The 21,844-nt window shown below is 34.2% G+C and overlaps 1 protein-coding gene and 1 long non-coding RNA gene across 3 annotated transcripts; both read left to right on the plus strand.

Annotated features, from left to right (window-relative positions):
* The first annotated feature begins 2,672 nt into the window (after positions 1 to 2,672).
* Positions 2,673 to 20,247, plus strand: LOC123697189 (V-type proton ATPase catalytic subunit A). Of its 2 annotated transcripts, none has more exons than XM_045643609.1 (14): positions 2,673 to 2,767; positions 10,043 to 10,157; positions 10,403 to 10,515; positions 11,385 to 11,612; positions 12,048 to 12,185; positions 12,733 to 12,884; positions 13,702 to 13,826; positions 14,356 to 14,502; positions 14,991 to 15,206; positions 15,675 to 15,834; positions 16,100 to 16,169; positions 17,159 to 17,295; positions 18,400 to 18,589; positions 19,673 to 20,247. In XM_045643609.1, exons 2-14 carry the CDS (start codon positions 10,073 to 10,075, stop codon positions 19,763 to 19,765), a joined length of 1,854 nt encoding a protein of 617 aa, XP_045499565.1. In that variant the 5' UTR covers positions 2,673 to 2,767; positions 10,043 to 10,072; the 3' UTR covers positions 19,766 to 20,247. The 2 variants fall into 2 exon arrangements, with proteins under 2 accessions (XP_045499565.1, XP_045499566.1); XM_045643610.1 differs by having other exon boundaries at positions 2,762 to 2,872.
* A 264-nt stretch (positions 20,248 to 20,511) lies between these two features.
* On the plus strand, positions 20,512 to 21,447 carry LOC123697304. Its single transcript, XR_006752223.1, has 2 exons — positions 20,512 to 20,744; positions 21,304 to 21,447. It is a non-coding gene; the product is annotated as an uncharacterized LOC123697304 (long non-coding RNA).
* Positions 21,448 to 21,844: the final 397 nt, after the last annotated feature.

Genomic DNA, 21,844 nt, shown 5'->3' on the forward strand with positions numbered 1-21,844 from the left:
TGTTGTAACACATCTAGCGTATATTATCGATTTATGACAAAAAATCTATTTCATATTAACGTTGATTTATTTATTTTGTTTCATAAATCAGATTTATATGTAGTTGTTGTTGCAAATTATAGATGTAAATTTTTTACCGCAGGAAAATAAAACATACCACGTGGTTGTTTTATTTGCCCTATGTGTTTTAGTTTTCGTTTTTTGTTTATTAATTTCTCTTTCAGATTATTAATAAATTCATTTTGTTTTAGATTTCCAGAGCTAAATAAAAAATGGGTATAAAACGTGAGACATGAGTTGATTGGACGCCGCCACAATTCGCAATATTGTGTTCACTGCATTTCGAGCCTACGTGTTATCAAGATGGATACTCTAGAAGAATTGTGCAATCTTACGCTTACGTTTTTTTTTGTTCCTGTAGATAATAAATACATTTGATTAAAGAGAGTGAATTTTTATTTTGAAATTTTTTACACATAAGTTACCTACTTTAAATGTGTAACTATGTGAAAATTAAACGGTTGATTAGATGAGAAACTACTATTGAAATACATACTTAATATACATGCGTTTTCAAAGAAAAACCCGCATAGTTCCCATTCCTGTTGGATTTACGGGATCAAAAGTAATTTTTCCAAATTTCATTGTAATCGGTTTAGTAGTATTCGCGTGAAAGAGTAACAAACATCCATCCTCACAAACTTTCGATTTATTAGTAGGATGTTAGGAAAATATTTTCATTAAGACTGTCCTTTTATTAACTTGTTAAAATGCTGCATGATTCCTTCATGCTGACTGTGCCTTTCTCCTCACTCCTTTAACTTTATCATCATTTCCTTCTTTATTTTAAATTACATTTCAAGTTTTAAAATTTCTTTTATAATGTACTACTTTTCCGCCCGCGTTTTTAAAGAAAATCCTGCACAGTTCCCGTTCACGTGGGATTTCCGGGATAAAACCTAACCTATGTGTGTATGTACAAAATTTCATTGTAATCGGTTCCGCAGTGAAAGAGTAACATCCCTTCTCACATAATTTCGCATTTATTATATACGTAGGATTAAACAAATAATGTATTCAACTGAAATTAATTATAAGTTTTGTTTTTTTATTATTTATTATTTCACGAAACCGTAAATGCAAAATACATTCACGATTTTATCGATTGAAGCACATCCCATCACTATCACCTTCTATCTATCTAAATACGTACCTATAGTAAAAATGGTGCCATGACTATGTTGAAACGTAGCTTGTTGTCTATAGCTGTCTCATTCTTTCATACGACGTTTTCTTTAGATAGAGAGAAACAAATATATGTAAATTGTATACGCTCGATACAAGTACTCTATAGGTTAATTGCTCTTAGATCAAGACCAACTCAATACTACTCACCTTCTGACAGATCACAGAGCAAATAAAATCACCTAAGGCCGCGTATCCATCTGTAAGAAAATTTCCGCAAGAAATGTCCGATCTTTTGTCCTCTGCCTTTGTCCGACAGTCTGTCTGACAGCAACTTGCAAGTCTAAGGCCCCGTTTTCACTTGCAAGTAAACTCGCGGAAGTCTTGCATGAGTTACTTGCAATATCGTTTACATATCCTGCAATTTAATGCTGCAATAAATGTCATGCGAGAAGCTCGCGGATCATACTATCGCAACTTATCGCGGAGGTGTTTACACACCCAGATCTTGCGAGTGACGGGATAGGAGTTACTGTCACAATTTTTCTATTCTATTTTGTGAAATAAATCGTATACTATAATTTATAATGTGTACTATTAATGTAAAATGATCTAATGAACTAATGTAAATAATATATTGTTTAAATAGTAACTTAGTTAAATTATAAAATTAGATAAGCATAATATAAATATATTGTATGCCAATTTGTTGGTGAATTGTGCGGACATGAAATTTATTATAAAAACTTTGTAACCACAATTCAACAATTAAATTTTCATTTCATTTCATTTTCAAAAAATAATCACATTATTCCATCTTAAGATCTCATAATTATAATCCTATTGACTTTATAGTTTCTTCATTCTTCACAAGAGCATTCACGACTGCTGTCAGACAGACTGTCGGACAGTTCTTGCAGAAGTTTACTTGCAGGTGGAATCGGGGCCTAAGCCCTAAGGCTGGTTGCAGAGCTTGACCGACCGTCAGTGCGTACCGTCGGTCCTGACGATACGCATCAACAATTGTATGACTATGACACTAATGCGCATGACAATACGCGTGCGTATGGTCGGTCTAGCTATGAAAGGTTTTATGAATTTCCATACATATGACAAGCGCGACTGACGTACGCACTGACGGTTGGTCAAGCTCTGCAACCAGCCTAAGGCCAGGTTTCCACCTGCAAGTAGGCTTGCAAGCTGCTGTCAGACAGACCGTCGGTCGGACATTTTTTGCGGAAGTTTTCTTGCAGATGGATACGCGGCCTAATATCATAGTCCACAGAGCAAATAACTAACAAATAACTCTGTAAAAATCTATTTCATATCGAGAGAAATAAATAAGACTAAAAATAGCGTAGAAAAATAGTAATCAATGATTCTGAACCACAAATTCTGTTTTGTTAACTAATAGATGTGATGATTTTTTTGTAAAAAAAAAACTTAAATCAAAATCAATGAAATGTTTGCATAGACAAAAGAGCATAGACTTAGGTCAGCTGACATAAATTTTATCATTGGTCTTGTGATAAGTTGTGATCCTCCGCCATTCTCGGGTCGTCTTTTCCATCTTTCTTGTCCCGTGAGTTGATTTTATTGTAAATCTGCTTTTAAATTTAAACTTTTATTACAATTTAATTTGTGCTTGTGCTAAAGGTTGTGAATATTACTTATTATTTGGTTTTTGGTAAGCTTGCTTGATGTGCCGCAATACGCCTTAACTTTTCATTAATAAATATTTTCTTTAGATTCTACCTAATAAAGGGTTTTAGAGTCATATTGTAAGTTTAATTAGTATAATTTGTATAACTATTCAATCATTTCATTTTTAAAAACATATTTTTTTATCATGTGATCGTTTGATATTGATTTGGTTTGTCCCAAATTCTACCTTTTCCCTAAATTTGTTCATATAGGGCCATATAGGGGGTTTATATATTTTAAAAGGATTTTTACAATCCAAACTAAGTTATTACATAGTATTTTTATACTTTGCATTTATCACACTTTTTTAATTCAAAGAAACATTCCAATAAGATTAGGAAACCTATTATTTAAATTGACTTCAATGCATATGTTTAAATTACATCTACCTAAATGAATACGACTAAACAACTCAAAAATCAAAATTTGAACCTATGTTTTATTGGTCATGTGATAGTTTTTTTTTTCAAGAAACAGGAGAAACATGGTTTGTAATAATGAATGTGCCCAGTTGAAATTACTATACTCTCATATTGCTACCATGTCCATGTTAGATTATTACCATTTACTAAGTCCAAGTTATACTTATTTACTTCCAAAGAATTCCATTGGATTTATGTATCAATTATCAAACATAATTTGTATGCAAGACAATGTGAATGAAAGAAAATAAATTATCAACTCATCCAATGATGATACAAAAGTCAAAACCCCTTTTTCTTTTTTTTATATATTAATTTTATGTTCCCCTTCAAACATGTGTTTTTTGTAAAGTTTTTAACCCAAGCATATTGAAAAAAGAATACATTTTAAGTCAGTATAAACATATCAATACATTAATTTAATTTCTTATGATTTTTATATCCAAAAAATTACATAATACACATTATTTACTCTAGAAAAGATAGGTTTCATTTCACCCCAAAACAATATTTTGTTAGGTCAAACTCAAACTCAAACTCAAACATTCATTTATTCAATTAGACTACTATTTAGTAGCACTTTCGAATCGTCATTACATAAGTATTTTTAACATTTACCACCGATTCGGAAAGCAGTATCTATGGAGAAGAATCGGGAAGAAACTCAAGGTTGTATCTATAACATGTCTTCATGTATGTTTTTAAATAAAATGTATTGTAATATGTGCATGTACTGCACAAATTTCATTTTGCATTCATATAATATACTATAGTTTTTGTTAGGTAAGCATTTAGTATTTTGTAATGGATTCCGGTTCCGGTGACGAAAGTGAAAAGACGTACGAAAGTGATCTCTGTGAATATTATTGAAATAATAGTGTAAAAGTGACAATTTAAACTCATATTAGGCTTAAATCTTACCTAGAACTTAAAAACATCCCAAAATAGTGTTAAAGTGTTTGATACAGTGCTTTCCAAAACAAATCATTGTTTTTATTTGATCAGTATAACCTAAAAAAACGTTATAAAACATTCCACTGAACAATAACTGTCAAATATCAAACAAACTGTCAGTGACAAGTGACAACAAACATTGACTTTGACATTTCAACCATAAATAGTAGTGATAGTGTTACCACCATTCAAAGCTGAATTACCCAATAATAATATGGAAAAACAAATGGAAATTTTGTTTTCAAAAATCAACGAAAAATTTAATGAACAAACAAATACATTAACAACAGCAATAACGAAAAATGTAATGGAGGCCTTAGACGAAAAGATGAAATTGTTGATAGAAGAAAATAACAACCTTAAAACTAAAGTCAGTAATTTGGAACAAAAAATATCATCTTTAGAAAAGGAAAAACGAGGAAAAAATTTAATTCTTTTCGGCATTGAAGAAAAGGGAAAAACAGAAATAGAACTAGTGGATTTAGTGAAAGAAACTGTTGTGGAATCAGGAATACATCTAGATAGTCAAGAAATAAGTAATATTAAAAGAATCGGAAAACAATCAGATAAGAACCGTCCAGTTATAATATCACTAACAACCATATGGAAGAAACATATTATTTTGAAAAACAAGCGAAACCTTCCTCCAGGCGTGTATGTAAAAGAGGATTACTCTAAAGAAGTACTAGAGACACGTAAAAAATTACAGCAACAAGTGGAAATAGAAAGAAAAAATGGGAATGTAGCATTTATAAAATACGATAAGCTAATTGTAAAGAAACCCAACAACAGCCATCGTGAAAAAAGAAAAAGAGAACAATCAGGTTCTCCAACCGATTCATCTCAGAAAAAGTTAAACACAAAGTATGATGAAAATGCTAAGACCCAAAGAGGAGTAATCAAGCCAAGCATCCTTACATATGTATCGCGCGAACGATCCGCCTCTGTTTCAGAGATGTCAAAAAACAAGTAAAGGCCCCCTCCGACCGGAACAAACAAAGAATTAATATTAAAACAAATATAGATATAAGGAAAACATCAAGAAAATACCCCCCAAGCCGGCTGGTCACCGTGGGGGAAGACGACCACCACCCTCCAACAAATCTGCCAACTAAATTCAACACAAAAAAAGATATACAAAAACAAAGTAATTTATATATATGTACACTTAATACGCGAACCTTGAGAACAGAGGAAAGTTTGAAAGAACTAGAGTTAGCTATAGAGACCATCAAGTGGGACATCTTGGGCATAAGTGAAATGCGGAGACTAGGAGAAGGAATAGAAGAGAGAAATAATTATATTATGTACTATAAAGGCGAAGTCTCTGGACATAGAGGAGTAGGTTTTTTGGTGAAGTTAAAACTCAAGAACTACATCACCGCGTTTGAAGGAATATCAGATAGAATAGCGGCAATACACATTAACTTACCCAAACATAAGAAAAACTGGACAGTAATTCAAGTCTACTCGCCAACAGAGCAAGCATCAAAAGCAGAAATAGATACATTCTATGATAAACTAAGAGAATTTTCAGAAAAATACTCTCAAAACAATTTAGTACTCATGGGGGATTTCAATGCACAAGTAGGTACCCAAATAACTGGAGAAGAACATATAATAGGGAAATATGGGAAAGGTAAAAGAAGTAGAAATGGAGAAAAGTTAGTAGAATTCTTGCTTGAGCATAATTTAACACTTCTTAACTCCATTTTTCGCAAAAGGCTCAACAACAAATGGACATGGATATCTCCAGACGGAAAGGTCAGAAATGAAATTGATTACATAATAACCAACAAAGCGAAGTTATTTAGTGATACGGGAATAGTGAAAAACCTAAACTTCAATACCAACCACCGTATGGTACGTAGCTGTCTCAAAGCAAGTGGTTTAAAGAAGCCTAGACCAAGAGCCGTTCAAAATATTTACTTAACGTGCAAAAAGGGGGAGAAATTCGAAACTACAGAAGACTTAATGGAAGTTGTTAACTCAAATATGTCACTAAATGAGAAATACAAAAAAGTAGAAAACAAGCTCAAAGAACAGGCAAGTACAACAACAAACAAGAAGAAAGAAACCTATTTAAGTGAAACAACTTTAAAACTAATTCAAGACAGAAAGGAACTGATACTTAATAAGAAAGAAAACCAAAAAGAAATCTCCAATCTTAGCAAACAGATCCGCGAAAATATGAGGAAAGATAGAAATAATAGACGTCACAAAACCCTGGAAAATTATATTATCAAAACAGGAGGCACAAAAAAAGCACTTAAAGAACTTAGAGAAAAAGGAAAAGAATGGATACCAAAGCTAAGAGACAAAGAACTGCAAGTAACATCTCGTAGTAAAATCAAGAATATAGCGACAAACTATTATCGTTCATTATATTCAAATCAGGCTAACACACAGACAAATGAAAGGAGACATGTTCAAATACAACAATACATGACGGAAGCTAATGAAGATATACCAGAAATATTACAATCGGAAGTAGAGAAAGCTATTAAAAGTCAAAAGATGGAAAAATCGCCTGGTCCTGACAAAATTACAAATGAACTGATGAAAGGGACAATCACAGAACTAGCCCCAATACTTACCAGGATCTTTAATGAGGTTTTATATACAAGCAGTATTCCAAGCAATTGGGCAGAATCGCACATAATACTTTTGTACAAGAAAGGTGCAAAGGACGATATTGGGAATTACAGGCCAATATCTCTAATTTCGAACGTATATAAAGTTTTCGCAAAAGTTATCCTGGACAGAGTGTCAAACCAACTAGACGAAAACCAACCGATAGAACAGGCTGGTTTCAGAAAAGGATTCAGTACAATTGATCAAATACATACAATTAAACAGCTTATCCAAAAATACAATGAATACAATAAAACTATTTATCTGGCATTCATAGATTACTCTAAAGCTTTCGATAGTCTCAAACACGAATCCGTATGGCAAAGCTTAAAAGAGCAGGGAATTCAAAATTTATACATAGACATCATCAAAAACATATACAAGGAAAGTAAAGCTAGTGTCCGACTGGAATCAATGGGAGATGTTTTTCCAATTGAAAGGGGTGTCAGACAGGGTGATCCACTCTCACCAAAGCTGTTTACAGCAGTGCTAGAACAAATTTTCAGGAAACTAGAATGGGAGCATGTGGGACTTAACATAAATGGATCAAGACTGAATAATCTCAGATTTGCTGATGACTTGGTGTTATTAGAAGAAGACCCGCTACTACTGGAATCTATGATACAAACTTTAGCAGACAGAGGCAGGGAAGTGGGTCTAGAAATGAACTCTAGTAAAACTAAAGTAATGACGAATTCAACACCCATAGACATAACCATCAATGGACAAAAACTTGAATACGTAGAGGAATATGTGTATCTCGGCCAGATTATATCACCTTATGATCAAATGTCCAAAGAAATAGACAAAAGAATTGCAACAGGATGGAAGAAATACTGGGCCATGAAAGAAATCATGAAAAGCAAGTCTCTGGGAATTAAGATCAAGAAGAAAACATTTGATACCTGCATCCTACCCTGTATAACATACGGCTGCGAAACCTGGGCTCTAACTAAACGCCATAGGGATAAACTAGCAAGTTGTCAAAGAGGTATGGAAAGGAGCATGCTGGGTCTGAAACTAAAAGACAAAGTTAAGAGTACAGACATTAGACGTAAAACAAAATTAACAGACATCCTTAAAAGCATAGACCAATTAAAATGGAGATGGACTGGACATATGCTCCGCTGCAAAAAAGAAAAATGGAGCAAACAGGTCACTGTCTGGTACCCTAGGGATGGAGTAAGGAGCCGGGGCCGCAAAGCTAGGAGATGGGAGGACGAATTAAAAATGACCGCAGGGCCCTTTTGGACAAGAGTGGCAGCAGACAGAGCACAATGGAAAGAGTTGGAGGAGGCCTTTGCCGTAAGGCATACCGAAATTAGAGATATTTTATAGTGAAATTTCGTTTTTAGTTTTAAGTAATTTTATGTTTATATATGTCAACTTTTTTCGGAAATAAAGGCTTTATTATTATTATTATGTGTATCTCATTCCATAATACTCGGGTACCATCATAAGGAAGGTACCCGGTCCTTTGGAAGGCTTACGTGGGGACACGGATCCAACACGCAGAGGCCCTTTAGAGAACTTTACTGTGTTGTGGGACACCAGCCGCAGCCTGCCCATGACTGCACTATAGAGATACAGTCCTAGGCAGTCTGCGGCCGATGTAGGACTATTTCGAGATATGGAAAAACAAAATAAACTGGGCTATGGAGTGGGATGTTAAATGGGCCGGTATTTGGGGACTATTGGAAACTATGGCACCTGCCTTTCTACTAAAAGAAAGTAAAAATATGTTGGCAGGTGGTGACTCGCCCTCTCACTGTATGGGCCCCCGAAATAAGTCGCTGCAATAGTGCGACAAGGGGGCAACATATTGTGAGCAGCTAAGGGTGGAGAGGCGTCCTTGGACTTTAAACTACGATCACGCGCTCCCTGAGGGTCCAGCATCACGTGCCCACTCGCCACTTACACTTCGCATCCACCCTTCGAGCTAAAAGCTCTCGCGACTCCACTCTGGCCGGCCGGTTAAGGCAAGCCAGAGGTGGGGGTCCTGTCCTCGTCAGGCTTCACTCCGACCGGCCGGTGAAGGCAAGCCGGAGATGAAGACAGGGGCCTCCCCCGGGAGCGCTCGGTTCCCGCGGGGTCGCTACTCCCCGACACCCCGCCACAAGGTGTCCTGCGGGTTGACTGACTGCACGGGTGGAATATCTACTGTCACGTAGACAATAGATATTCCAACCGTGGGCGATGGGGTCGTCACATCCCTACGCCCTTACATCCCTACGCCCTATTATTATTATTATTAAGAGAAAAAGTATGTCTAAATAAATTGGAAACTCAGTCCGTGTTTTATAATAATCATTATTTATGTACGGTTCTATGTTTTGAACAAAACGGTTTTCTTTATAAAAAATATCCATTTTGGGCATATTAAAAGAATTACATAAATCAATTTGTTTATCAAGTATTGATAAAACTGGAATATTGGTTATGAAAATCATAGATATGGAAAATTCTAAAAAAAATCAATTCTCAATTGACATTGATGGATGTTGATATCAGTGACTGCATGATAAATGATCAGCTGATCTGTCAGCACTTTTCTAACCATAAAGACATACTTCTTTAATTTATGTTCAAAATTATATTAAAAAAAAATTATCTTTTTATTGGGTGTATTTGTAAAGGTTTGTTTACACAATACAATTTTATAAAATAATATTTTTTTCTTAATTCTTTTCATTGAATTAGGTCATCATATTATGGTACCTCTCAACTTTATGTGTAGCATCTTTTTGGTAACTTTTACTACACTCTGGAATAGTTTTTTGGTGCATATGAATGAAAGAAAATCTCTAACCACTTAGGACTTAGGTACTATTAAGTGACATGTCTCCTACATTGTCTCCTATCATTCACATTATACATATAAAGTTTAGAAAAATAATTCAAATTAAAGAAAACACATCTGAAATATGTTTTAAAGCAGGATTTATTAGTTATTTTTCTTGTGTCAAATGTTATTTTCTGCTTGCTTGTCTCTTTGGATGCTTATCGGTTTCCATGAATGCTTATTTTAACTATTGTTTCCATATGCAATTTAATTTATGTTATTTGTTATGTTTATGTAATATTAGCAATGGAAACATCCTACAAAATTTCACTGGTTAATAAGTTCAACAAATTGTTCACAGATATAAAAATATATTATAAATATATTGAAAATGGCGTCAAAGGGCGCATTGAAGACGATCGCCAATGAGGAGAATGAGGAGCGGTTCGGTTATGTATTCGCCGTTTCTGGACCCGGTAAGTTTGAAATAATACCCCGTATTAAAATTACGCTTCGTAAAAAAATTACATCAGACAAATTAGGCTATCTATCAACTATTCATGAAATGAATAGTAGTACATTTTAATTTAAAAAAGAAGTTTCGTAGCTGCATAAATCTAAGAGAAGTAGATATTTGGTTACTGGCTGTGATAATACTTGATAGCTCATTGATCAAATTTTTTGATCTAAAATTTTTCAAAATGTTTGTCCGTCTATCCAGTCGTAACGGCGGAAAAGATGTCCGGATCGGCTATGTACGAGCTGGTGCGTGTCGGCTACAATGAACTCGTGGGCGAGATCATCAGGCTCGAGGGTGACATGGCTACCATTCAGGTAATTGTTGGATATTTTGTGAATGAAAGATGTGGAAGATGTAGTTGAACAGTAAACAAATTTTTGGTGTTTTATTTAATAAAGTTTTTAAATTCAATTTGGAAATGTATTGAAAGAGATTATTAATATTTGTACTTTCATACAAACAGCATCGCAAATGTACAATGTACATATATTTACCATTAAAGACAGTACCTAACTGAAAAACTTTTTTTTAAATGTAAATTGTTTACGATATACATATTGTCAAGTTTAAACGTAATCTATCATGCTAAGAATATTTTTTTGGTCGACGTAAATAATTGTAGTTCAGGATACATCGCCCATTTTTGCAAGTGACTACTATCAAGCTAATTTTCCGTTTGTAGCTTTATTTTGATGAGACACCGAATAATTTCGTGTACGAAACTCTCGATTGTGGTAGCTAACAGAGATAACAAGGGTAAAATTTTTTGATTTGATGGTTCTCAAATATTTATTACGCAATTTGTAGGACAATATGTCTGTTGAATTATATAAACATTAACTAAGTGAAAACAAAAAAATCAGCTTGTTAGTAATCATTTACCTCGTTATCGATACACTTTGGAAAGGGGGACTCTTTGAACAAACCATAGATTTTGTAGGGCAAATATTTTTTCGAATAATTTAGGTAATTATCTTGAGATTGAACAAAAAAAAAAATCATTCAGTTAGTAAGCTTTCGCTTGTGTTATGGAAACCAGATGGCTGATAAAAATACATATATAATTTTAAATAAATACTTATATAGATAATTAACATCCAGACACAGAGCAAACATCTATGTTCATCACACATAACTGTAGTTGTTCGTGTTTTATATACATTTTTATTCATTCTCCCCATAGGTGTACGAAGAAACATCGGGTGTGACGGTCGGTGACCCAGTACTCCGTACAGGCAAGCCGCTGTCCGTGGAACTCGGACCCGGTATCCTCGGCTCCATCTTCGACGGTATCCAAAGACCACTGAAGGATATCAACGAGCTGACCAACTCGATCTACATCCCCAAGGGTGTGAACGTGCCCTGCTTGGCTAGGGAGATCGATTGGGAGTTCAACCCACTGAACGTTAAGGTATGTTGTAGATTAGTTCAAGGAATCTGACCAAAAAGTAATAAAATAAAATTAAGCAGATGTCGGTTTTAGTTGGATATTTAAACAGAATAGTAGATTAATTTGAGTAACTACTTATTTCACGCAAAATAAACTCGTCGACTTGCGGAAACATGCCCGTATTGATTTATTGTTTATAATGACATAGAATTATTTGACGGTAAGAAAATAGCGGTGAGCTATGCGGTGAAATAATTTTTATCTGAAATATGTTCTGAGAAAAATATATGCATGAAACCTTTTTTAATGGACTGCCACAATTATTCTTCAGACTTTTTTCTATATGTACTTATTTTTTTAACGTCATTTTGAATTTTTTTGTATGTTTTTGGCCATTATCAAAATAAATGATTCTTTCTTGCCTGTTTCCGTTCATCACCACTTTGTTCACCACAGGTGGGCTCGCACATCACTGGTGGTGATCTCTACGGTATCGTCCACGAGAACACTCTGGTCAAACATAAGATGCTGATGCCACCGAGGGCCAAGGGTACAGTCACTTACATCGCACCACCCGGCAACTATAAAGTCACTGTGAGTATATATTTGTTATAGAAATAAACTGACTTTATTTACATTATAATGTGTATTGTATCTTTTAATCTGCTAGTGGTTAGTTTAATAATGTGAATTGTATTGATTCCATATGTGATTATAAATATCAATTTTTGTCCATGTCTATGTATCTTATATAAAAAAAAAATGTGTGCGTGTACTAGTGTACACACGTAAGAAGTGAAACTTCTTTATGACCTTATTTTTCAAAAAATAATTTACTATATGCAACTTTACAGAAATACGTCGAATCACGCGTGGTAGGGATAAGAAAAAGATGGCGCGTAACGGAAAAATGTTACACTAAATTTTTTTCCAACCCCGATATAGAAGTTTCACTTCAAAAAGAAGAATTGAAAAATATTATATTTGAGATTGTTCTAAAGCATTGGAATGCTTTTCTATAAAGCAATTTTTAAAGAATGTAAAAATTGATAAAACTCAGGTCTCGGCTTGCAACGGCGAAATCTAGCCTCTTAGTCCTAAAAATAACATTAATTATTGATATTAACTCCATTTTCTCTAGGACATGGTGCTAGAAACCGAGTTCGACGGTGAGAAAGCTCAATACACGATGTTACAAGTGTGGCCGGTGCGACAGCCGCGCCCGGTCACAGAGAAGCTGCCCGCCAACCACCCGCTGCTTACGGGACAACGTGTGCTCGACTCGCTCTTCCCGTAAGTTATATATTGGTATCACTCACTCAGTGGTCACCGCACACTTACTGAATATCACTCACTCAGTGGCAACACACACTAACTATATCACTCACTCAGTGGACACCACACACAAACTGCATATCACTCAATGGTCACCACACACTAACTGAATATCACTCACTCAGTGGACAGTTATTTACTGTCATTTACAGTCATTTACTGTATATCACAAAATTATTGAATATTACTAACTCATTGAATACAACTAACTCATTGAGCATCACATTGCACGTAAACCTCCAGCTGCTCAAGAGACAACTTGTGCTTGATTCGCTCTTCCCGTGTGTTAATCTCACTCACTTAGTGGATAGGATTGACTCATAAAATACCTCTTACTCACTGATTATTATCACTCACTCATTTAGCATCACCAACTCACTGAATATAACTCAATAAATGATCGACAATTAAATAAATAAATAAATAAATAAATAAATATATTATAGGACATTATTACACAAATCGACCTAGTCCCACAGTAAGCTCAATTAAGGCTTGTGTTGTGGGTACTAGGCGACGATAAATATAATATTTAATAAATACATATATAGATAATAACACCCAGACCCAAGAACAAATAATTGAGTTCATCACACAAATATTTGCCCTGACCGGGGATCGAACCCGGAACCGTCGGCTCAGTAGGCAGTTACTTTACCACTGCGCCAACCGCGTCGTTTAAAATCCGTTAAAGTGTTTTCAATTTCTAACTAACAGCTTACACGTAGGAAAAAGTTTAAAATATGAGTCTCATATTATGATTTTTTTTATATAGATGTGTACAAGGCGGTACAACAGCCATCCCCGGCGCTTTCGGTTGCGGCAAGACTGTGATCTCTCAAGCTCTGTCCAAATACTCCAACTCTGACGTCATCATCTACGTCGGGTGCGGGGAGCGTGGTGAGTTGGCTTTTCTTATTTCAAATCAAATCAAATCAATTCAACATTCAAGGATTTAATATTAATATTAACACAACATTTTTAAAAAATTAAAAACACTAAATAATCGATTATACGTTGTTCTATGAACTGGTAATAAGTTTAATAATTATGTATATTTTTCATTTTATTGCGTGTATATTGTATAGTGAAAGTTGTAGTAAAGTAAAGATTAGTTACGTGACTCACAACTCTAGAACTTATGAAAGTTTGAAAAGGTTTTAGATTTATTTAATTTGCTTTTGTATAGATTGGAATAACCGTAATACATCTGACAAACTAACAAACAAAAGAGCGTGTGTGCCGACCATACGTGTCAGAAGTGAAACTTCTTTGGCAATATTCAAAGACACCAAAATCGCCGCCTTACTCCATGACGTGACGGTATTGCCATGACGCGACTTCGAAATTTTGCTCTCAACGATTTTAAAGAAGTTTCACTTCAAAATAGAATATATTTTTTATTTATTTTATACATTTTATCCATCAGGTAACGAGATGTCCGAAGTACTCCGTGATTTCCCGGAGCTGAGCGTTGAGATTGACGGAGTGACTGAATCCATCATGAAACGTACAGCACTTGTGGCTAACACGTCGAACATGCCTGTAGCTGCCCGTGAAGCGTCTATTTATACTGGTATGTATATGTGTGTCTGTTTGTTTGTGTTTTGGGGGTAGATGTAAAGATAACTATCCAACTAGATGGAGTTTTACCGGTTCTTCTTCATTGATACTGCTTCACCGATTGGTAAATGTTTAAACTGTTATGATTATTCTAAAGTGCTTTTACCGAAGTCTATGAATAAATAAATGTTTGAGTTTGGCAGGTAATTTAGAGCGTAGTTTTGGTGAAAAAGTTGTGAGAACAATAATTGTGTTAAGTGTAGTTTATTGATGATATATGTATAGCCATATAGTTTTCCTCGATAAATGGTCTATCTAACTCTGGAATTATTTTTTTAAATCTCAATAGTTGTTCCTGAGAATAGCGCGTTCAAACAAACAAACTTCAGCTTTATAACAATATTGTATAGATAATGTAATGTCTATTAATGGCGATTTATCCATGTTACCTGTTATGTGTTGATTGTTAAACTAAATAATTAATTTTTTTTTTCTATACAGGTATCACTCTCTCGGAGTACTTCCGTGACATGGGCTACAACGTGTCCATGATGGCGGACTCCACGTCCCGTTGGGCGGAAGCCTTGCGTGAGATTTCCGGACGTTTGGCGGAAATGCCCGCCGATTCCGGATATCCGGCGTACCTCGGGGCCCGATTGGCCTCCTTCTACGAGAGGGCTGGAAGGGTTAAGTGTCTTGGAAACCCTGATAGGGAGGGTGAGTTCAATTCATTGTAGCTACATTACTTTCATTTGGAAGAGATCGCTGATAAACGATAAGGTTGATATGTATTATTTGTTTTCCTTTTTGTTTTGTATGTTGGTAATTGTTGTTTAATATTTTATGGTACATAAAATTAATAGACAACCCGACATACATTCCATCATAAAGTTTAAGTGGCCGTTAAGTTTTCTTAATTAATTTATTGCCACAAGTTTTTTTTGAAACCTAACTAGGTTCATCATATAATTTACATTTAGTGGAAGTATCTAATTTTGATTAATATATTTTTTTTAATGTATACAAGCAAATGTATTCGTAACAGATAATATAGGTTGCAATAGCTTTAGAGAAGCCATGTACGCTTCTCTTAATATGACCAATAGTGAAAGACACCAGTTTAAATCCCGCCTCGTAACTTTTTCTTCAAAAATGTTCAATTACTAAACAATATATATAACCCAGGCTCCGTATCCATCGTGGGTGCGGTATCGCCCCCCGGAGGTGACTTCTCGGACCCCGTAACAGCAGCCACCCTGGGTATCGTGCAGGTGTTCTGGGGGTTGGACAAGAAGCTGGCGCAGAGGAAACACTTCCCCTCCATCAATTGGCTCATTTCTTACAGGTGGGTTGGTTAGAATTTATAATAATTGGGCGATAAATAAATCCGTCTCGAAGGACCAACAATAAACGTAATAAATAACTAATTTTATTTATTTATTTCACATTTTACTGTGCAAGAATATTAGTACCTACATAAGGGTTACAAAACCATATAAAAAAATTTTAGTTTTAAAAGTATGTAGTCAGCTTGGACCTCAAATAACAAAGATTCATTAACTTTTAGCTGATAATAAATACATGTAATTTACTTAACTTTTGTTTCACAGTAAATACATGCGCGCTCTAGATGACTTCTATGACAAGAACTACCCCGAATTCGTGCCACTCAGAACAAAGGTTTGTATTTTATAATTTAGCCAGTCATAGTAAGTTTTAAGTGTTATTATCATATTTATACATACACATAGTGTAAATATGACATAAAAGGATATCTAGACATATAAGGAATAAATTCATATTTTTTTATTTCGATTAGCTTTATAAATTTTATTTTAACAAATTAATGTGTGAATCCATTTATGAAATTTATTTTTTATTTAGGAAATGAAAGCACAGAAAATAATTGGTCCTCATAATCGAATCATGAGAAATCTCACTTAAATATTATAACAATATTTAAAATCTCCAAAACGATCTTATTTCCCGATTGCTTCGCAATAAAAAATAAATAATAAATAATGAATGGGAAAAATTCGCTCACGACGAGATTAAATGGACCTTTCGCGTTTTTCTAATCTGGTTTTTTTTTCAATAGGCACCTTTCACGTTTTTCTGTCCTTGAAAATTTGTCAAATAAACTTTAAAGCTAAATATTAAAATCTCAAAAAACAATTCAATAGTAAAAAAATAATTTGGAAAATCCAAAAGTGCACGCCTCATAATCTCATCCTTTTTTTTTTTTTTTGTTTATTTAATAACAATTAAACCACATCGAATCAGACCCTGAAAAATGAAAGGGTTCTATTCCTGAGCATACTCAAGCGTAAGAGAAAAAAAAAGACTCGATTAGTAAAGTATTTCGGTCGCTATCGTGTTAACAAGAAAATCCTCCGCACATACAGACACACGGACGTCCAAGACAGAACTTTTTTAAACTGTTTTTTAACTAGTTTAAATAACAAAAATTACATCAAAAATATCATGAATGTTAAAAATAGTGTTTTTTCTTAATATGTGTGTGTATGTATTATCTTACAAGTGCAATGTATGATACATAAAGACATTTTAAGTTTGAAAAATCAGATGTTTTGCGCGAAGTGACAGTAGTACCCACCTCAACGCTTCGCTTATGAGGCGTGCAATAATGAATATAACTTCTCTACCAGGTGAAGGAGATCCTCCAAGAGGAAGAGGACTTGTCAGAAATCGTACAACTGGTCGGCAAGGCGTCGCTCGCTGAGACCGACAAGATCACGCTCGAAGTGGCCAAGCTGCTCAAGGACGACTTCTTGCAGCAGAACAGGTGGGATTGTTTCTGATATATTTCTGATATACATGTAGAATTATTATACATCAGTCAGTATCGACATTCGAAATCGAAAATTTAACAATAATTCCAAAAGTTTTCAAACTTCGGTGAAGTGAATGGTACATTGGGACGACAATAAATCTCATTTTGCAACCTTGTCCGCAGTCTGGAACATAGTTAAAATTGCAATTAAATTATTTTTTGTTGTATGGTCGTGAAAAAATTTCCAAAAGTTCTGCAAACTTGGGGAAATTTTCGATATAATATTTCATATCACGTATTAAATTTGCAACCAATCTAAAATCTCAAAAAAAAAAATCCCACTTGACCGAAGTTTGAAAACTTTTGGAATTATTGTGAATTGATTGTTTTGACTGACTGGAGTATTAGGAGAGTTTAGTTTTGTTGTCAGTAGATAAAAATGTAAATAGGATGTAATAAAATTTATTTTTGCAATAATTGTAGATTTCATTTATTACAATGACAAATCAATGCAGATTTTCGAAATTCTTTAGATAATTATAGGCTACATAATGTTGCAACATTAAATTCAGAAAATAAGCTTCACATTTCAATAATTACTTAGTTTAAAATAATTCTGTTCTATATTGTTTCCTGTTATAATTATTGCTTTAATAGCGTATTATGATGATTGTTGTTACATTATTTTAAAAGAGCAACAATGGAGTTTCTTGCCGGTTCTTTACTATAGATACTGCTTTCCGAATCGGTGGTAAATGTAAAAATATGATTTGACGATTCAAAAGTGCTTTTATAAGGAGTCTTAATTGAAAAAGAGTGTGTGTACTTATGTACACGCGTTAGAAGTTATACTTCTTTGGCGTATCGAAAAAAATACTAGAATTTACAACTTGAACATAGTTATCAATTTTCATACCACCTAGAACTAACTTCATGCTGTTAAATTTAGGTGTCGGTGTGCGCACGCATCGTAAAAATTCACTCTCATCATTTTTCTCCATCGCGCCAAAATAAGTATAACTTCAATAAATAAATGTTTGAGTTTGATCTGTTCCTTTTATTGATTTAATTGTGTTTTCTGATGATTATTGTTACGATTATTTCTTATTTCTACAGCTACTCTGCGTACGACCGCTTCTGCCCGTTCTACAAGACGGTGGGCATGCTGAAGAACATAATCTCGTTCTACGACATGTCGCGTCACGCCGTGGAGAGCACCGCGCAGTCCGACAACAAGGTCACGTGGAACGTCATCCGCGATGCTATGGGGCCCGTCTTGTACCAGCTTTCGTCTATGAAGTTCAAGGTCAGTTTTATCATTAGCATGAGTATTTAATAGCAGTGGCCCAAGAATAGACCCCTGTGGAACTCCTTCAAAAATCACCACTAGTATAGGTATGGAATGGTAATGGACCAAAGATGGACCCCTGTGGCACACCGCGATGTGATATATCTATCAAGTTTACAACAAGGTCACGTGGAACGTTATCCGCGACGCCATGAGGCCCGTGTTGTACCAGCTTTCGTCTATGAAGTTCAAGGTTCGTTATACTATAGTAGAGCCATTTTAATAGGCAACATTTGACAGTTCAACAAAATTCAACAACGTAACCTAGTAACGACGACATAGAATAACATGATATTTCGTTTTGTTAGAACTGCACATTTGCTTAACTTTTTTAAATTATGATTACATATTTATAATAATAATAACCAATACAAGTAATTTTAAGATTTCATTTTACTGATAAACCATTCTAAACATAATAAACAATTTCTGAATTGAAGAACTGACGTCGCTACAATTTTGTGTCAATAAACCTTTTTTCTTTTTAAATACCAGAGATGTTACTCTAAAAATCGAAATCTGTCATCTAGAATCGAATGCATTGATTACTTGTGAATAAAAATCATCATAAATTAATAAATTCGATTGACAAATGTTTCAAATCCGTATCGATTAATTCACTTTAATCGATGTTTTTATACAAGTTACATCTCTTCGAAGATAAAATTGATAGACGTCAAATGTTGCCTATTAAATTGGCTCGACTATAATAGTACCTATTGGAGTCAGTTCTACCAATTGATAAGTATAAGTATTTAATAGCAGTGGCCCAAGAATAGACCCCTGGGGCACTCCTCCGTGAAATTGTAGCATCCTTATAACTTTTGAATAGCAAAGGACCAAGGACGGATCCCTGTGGCACTCCGCAAATTCGATGCCCTAGAATTTTGTGAATTAGGCCCTATACTTGACTTCATTTAGTATCAGACAATAAAATATAATCGATTTAATTAACTAACGTGTTCCATAACGAATTTGTATTATTCAAACATGCCTCAACGCATTAATATCGTTTCTAAAACCAAATATTTCGTATTGCAGGACCCAGTAAAGGACGGTGAAGCCAAGATCAAAGCGGACTTCGACCAGCTTCTCGAAGATATGTCCGCGGCCTTCCGCAACCTCGAAGACTAGGCGATATCACCCTACACCTCGATATCTCTTCGATATCACTCCGATATCTCCCTGATATCTCTTCGATATCTCCCTGATATCTCGCCGATATCTCCCTGATATCGCCATACATTTCCAAATTCCAATACCTTGTTGAAAGTTCATAGTTTCGCGCCACCTGTAAATAAATATATAGCGCGACATAGTTGTTATTTATATGATATTATACTAAATATATTTATAAACAAACAGATTTATTTTTGCCTGGTTTCTAGTGTGATTTATTTGATCGATTCGTGCATTCCACGTTTTTATAGTTCGCTTTGCCGTTCGTTTCAGTATTATCGAGCAGAAATTACATCATATGAGTTATATCTTACTGTTTGATGTTACGTGTTGATAGGAAGTTATTATAAATAAATATTAATTATTGAAACGCTGTTTTATTCTGATTAGAATGAATTGTATTGATTGTTGTAAGTGAATAAAAGACACGAAAAATATTGTTCTTTTTATTAATCTCCTCTGACTGATTTGTCTATATCGTAGGAAATCTATTTTTTATTTGCACCAAAAACTAAAAAAAAGAAGTTGGAAACTAATTATTCAAATTAGATCATATTAACAATATACGTGCATATTATATTCAAACAATTTCGTATGATTTTTCGGGCAAGTAGCTCATGTGTTATTCTGCTGAATAACCTATAAAGTAAATTTCACCAAAAATGGTCCAGTACTCTTTGATCTAATTCATTACAAACCTTAGAGCATTAAACCAACCGGAGTGGCCATTGGCAGGCGTTCCCCGCTCGCCAAAGGTTTGAGTAAGCGTTACATACCTGTTATATAAAACTAGTTGACGCGCGCCCAACGCCATTTTGCTAATGTCAGTGAACGTGAAAAAACCGGAGCGAAATATGCCAAATTGAAGTGGATTTACGTGTAAGAAGAGGTCAGAAACGTGGAATGTAATTAAGGATAATGTTACTTTTCATCTGTAAGTACTTTTACATCAAAATATTGTGAAATATTGCAGCAAATTTGCAAAATACTGAAATATATTGTCAATGTAAAAGTGTTGCCACATAATGGTACTACATCCACTTTTGGGTAAATTTTAAAGTACGTAGACTGTTTTAATATTTAATTATAACTTTTATCACCGTTCATATTTGTTATTATAGATTAATAAAATTTACCCAAAGAAACCATAAATAACGTGAAGTATAATTTGTATAAACTTTATGAATTAATGATAAATACCGTTTGCAAATTCATTTATTGTTTATCTCCAACACATGTTTTTCTTTAATATTTTATACTATACTAAGTTTAAGTTTGTATCTTATTAATTATTATAATGCAATTATTTACGTTCGTAACATGTACGTTAAAAGGCATTTTTAATTCGTTATTCTGGTATCACTGCATAAAAATTAGGGATGGGACGGTAAAAAAATAATATCGATATAAATATTATCCAGCCCGCGTGGGCGTCTTATGGTTGATGATGATAATTTTTTTTAGTTTGTTTAATTCTTATATTTTATTTTCAGATTTCTCAAAGGTACAGTGATTCGGGATGTCTGGATTCAATCTTGAGCGAATCATGTTTCATGGACTTCTAAACGGACTAGTACTAGTGTTTCTGCGTTAAAATAAATATAAGTATTTGTAAATAAACGAAGTAAATGAACGACGAAGTTGTCTTTTTGTTCACTCTTCCTTGTTTTATATGTAAATTGTGACATTCACGAAAAATCATATTAGGCTTAACTTTACTTTATGGGACGTAGAGTTGAGAGGCGTAATTTTTTTTGTGGTTAGCTACTTAAGGAACCTTAATCTGAAATTTCAGTTGCCGGAAATTTTTGGTTTTTGAGATATGAATTTTTGAAAACCAGAAAATTACTATAGAACATTCCTCCATCTTGTTTTTGTAACGCATATTTATTGCTTTGATAGTGTCAAATTTAGCGATTCATTTCACGAAAAACAATTCGAGACGCTTCTCAACTCGACGTCCGATAAAGTACAGTTTTACCTGGTATTAAAAAAGTATCATGCATTTTATTTTGTGTAGATTTATAATCTCGC

This window comes from Colias croceus, chromosome 14 (assembly GCF_905220415.1).
Source record: "Colias croceus chromosome 14, ilColCroc2.1".
NCBI lineage: Eukaryota > Metazoa > Arthropoda > Insecta > Lepidoptera > Pieridae > Colias > Colias croceus.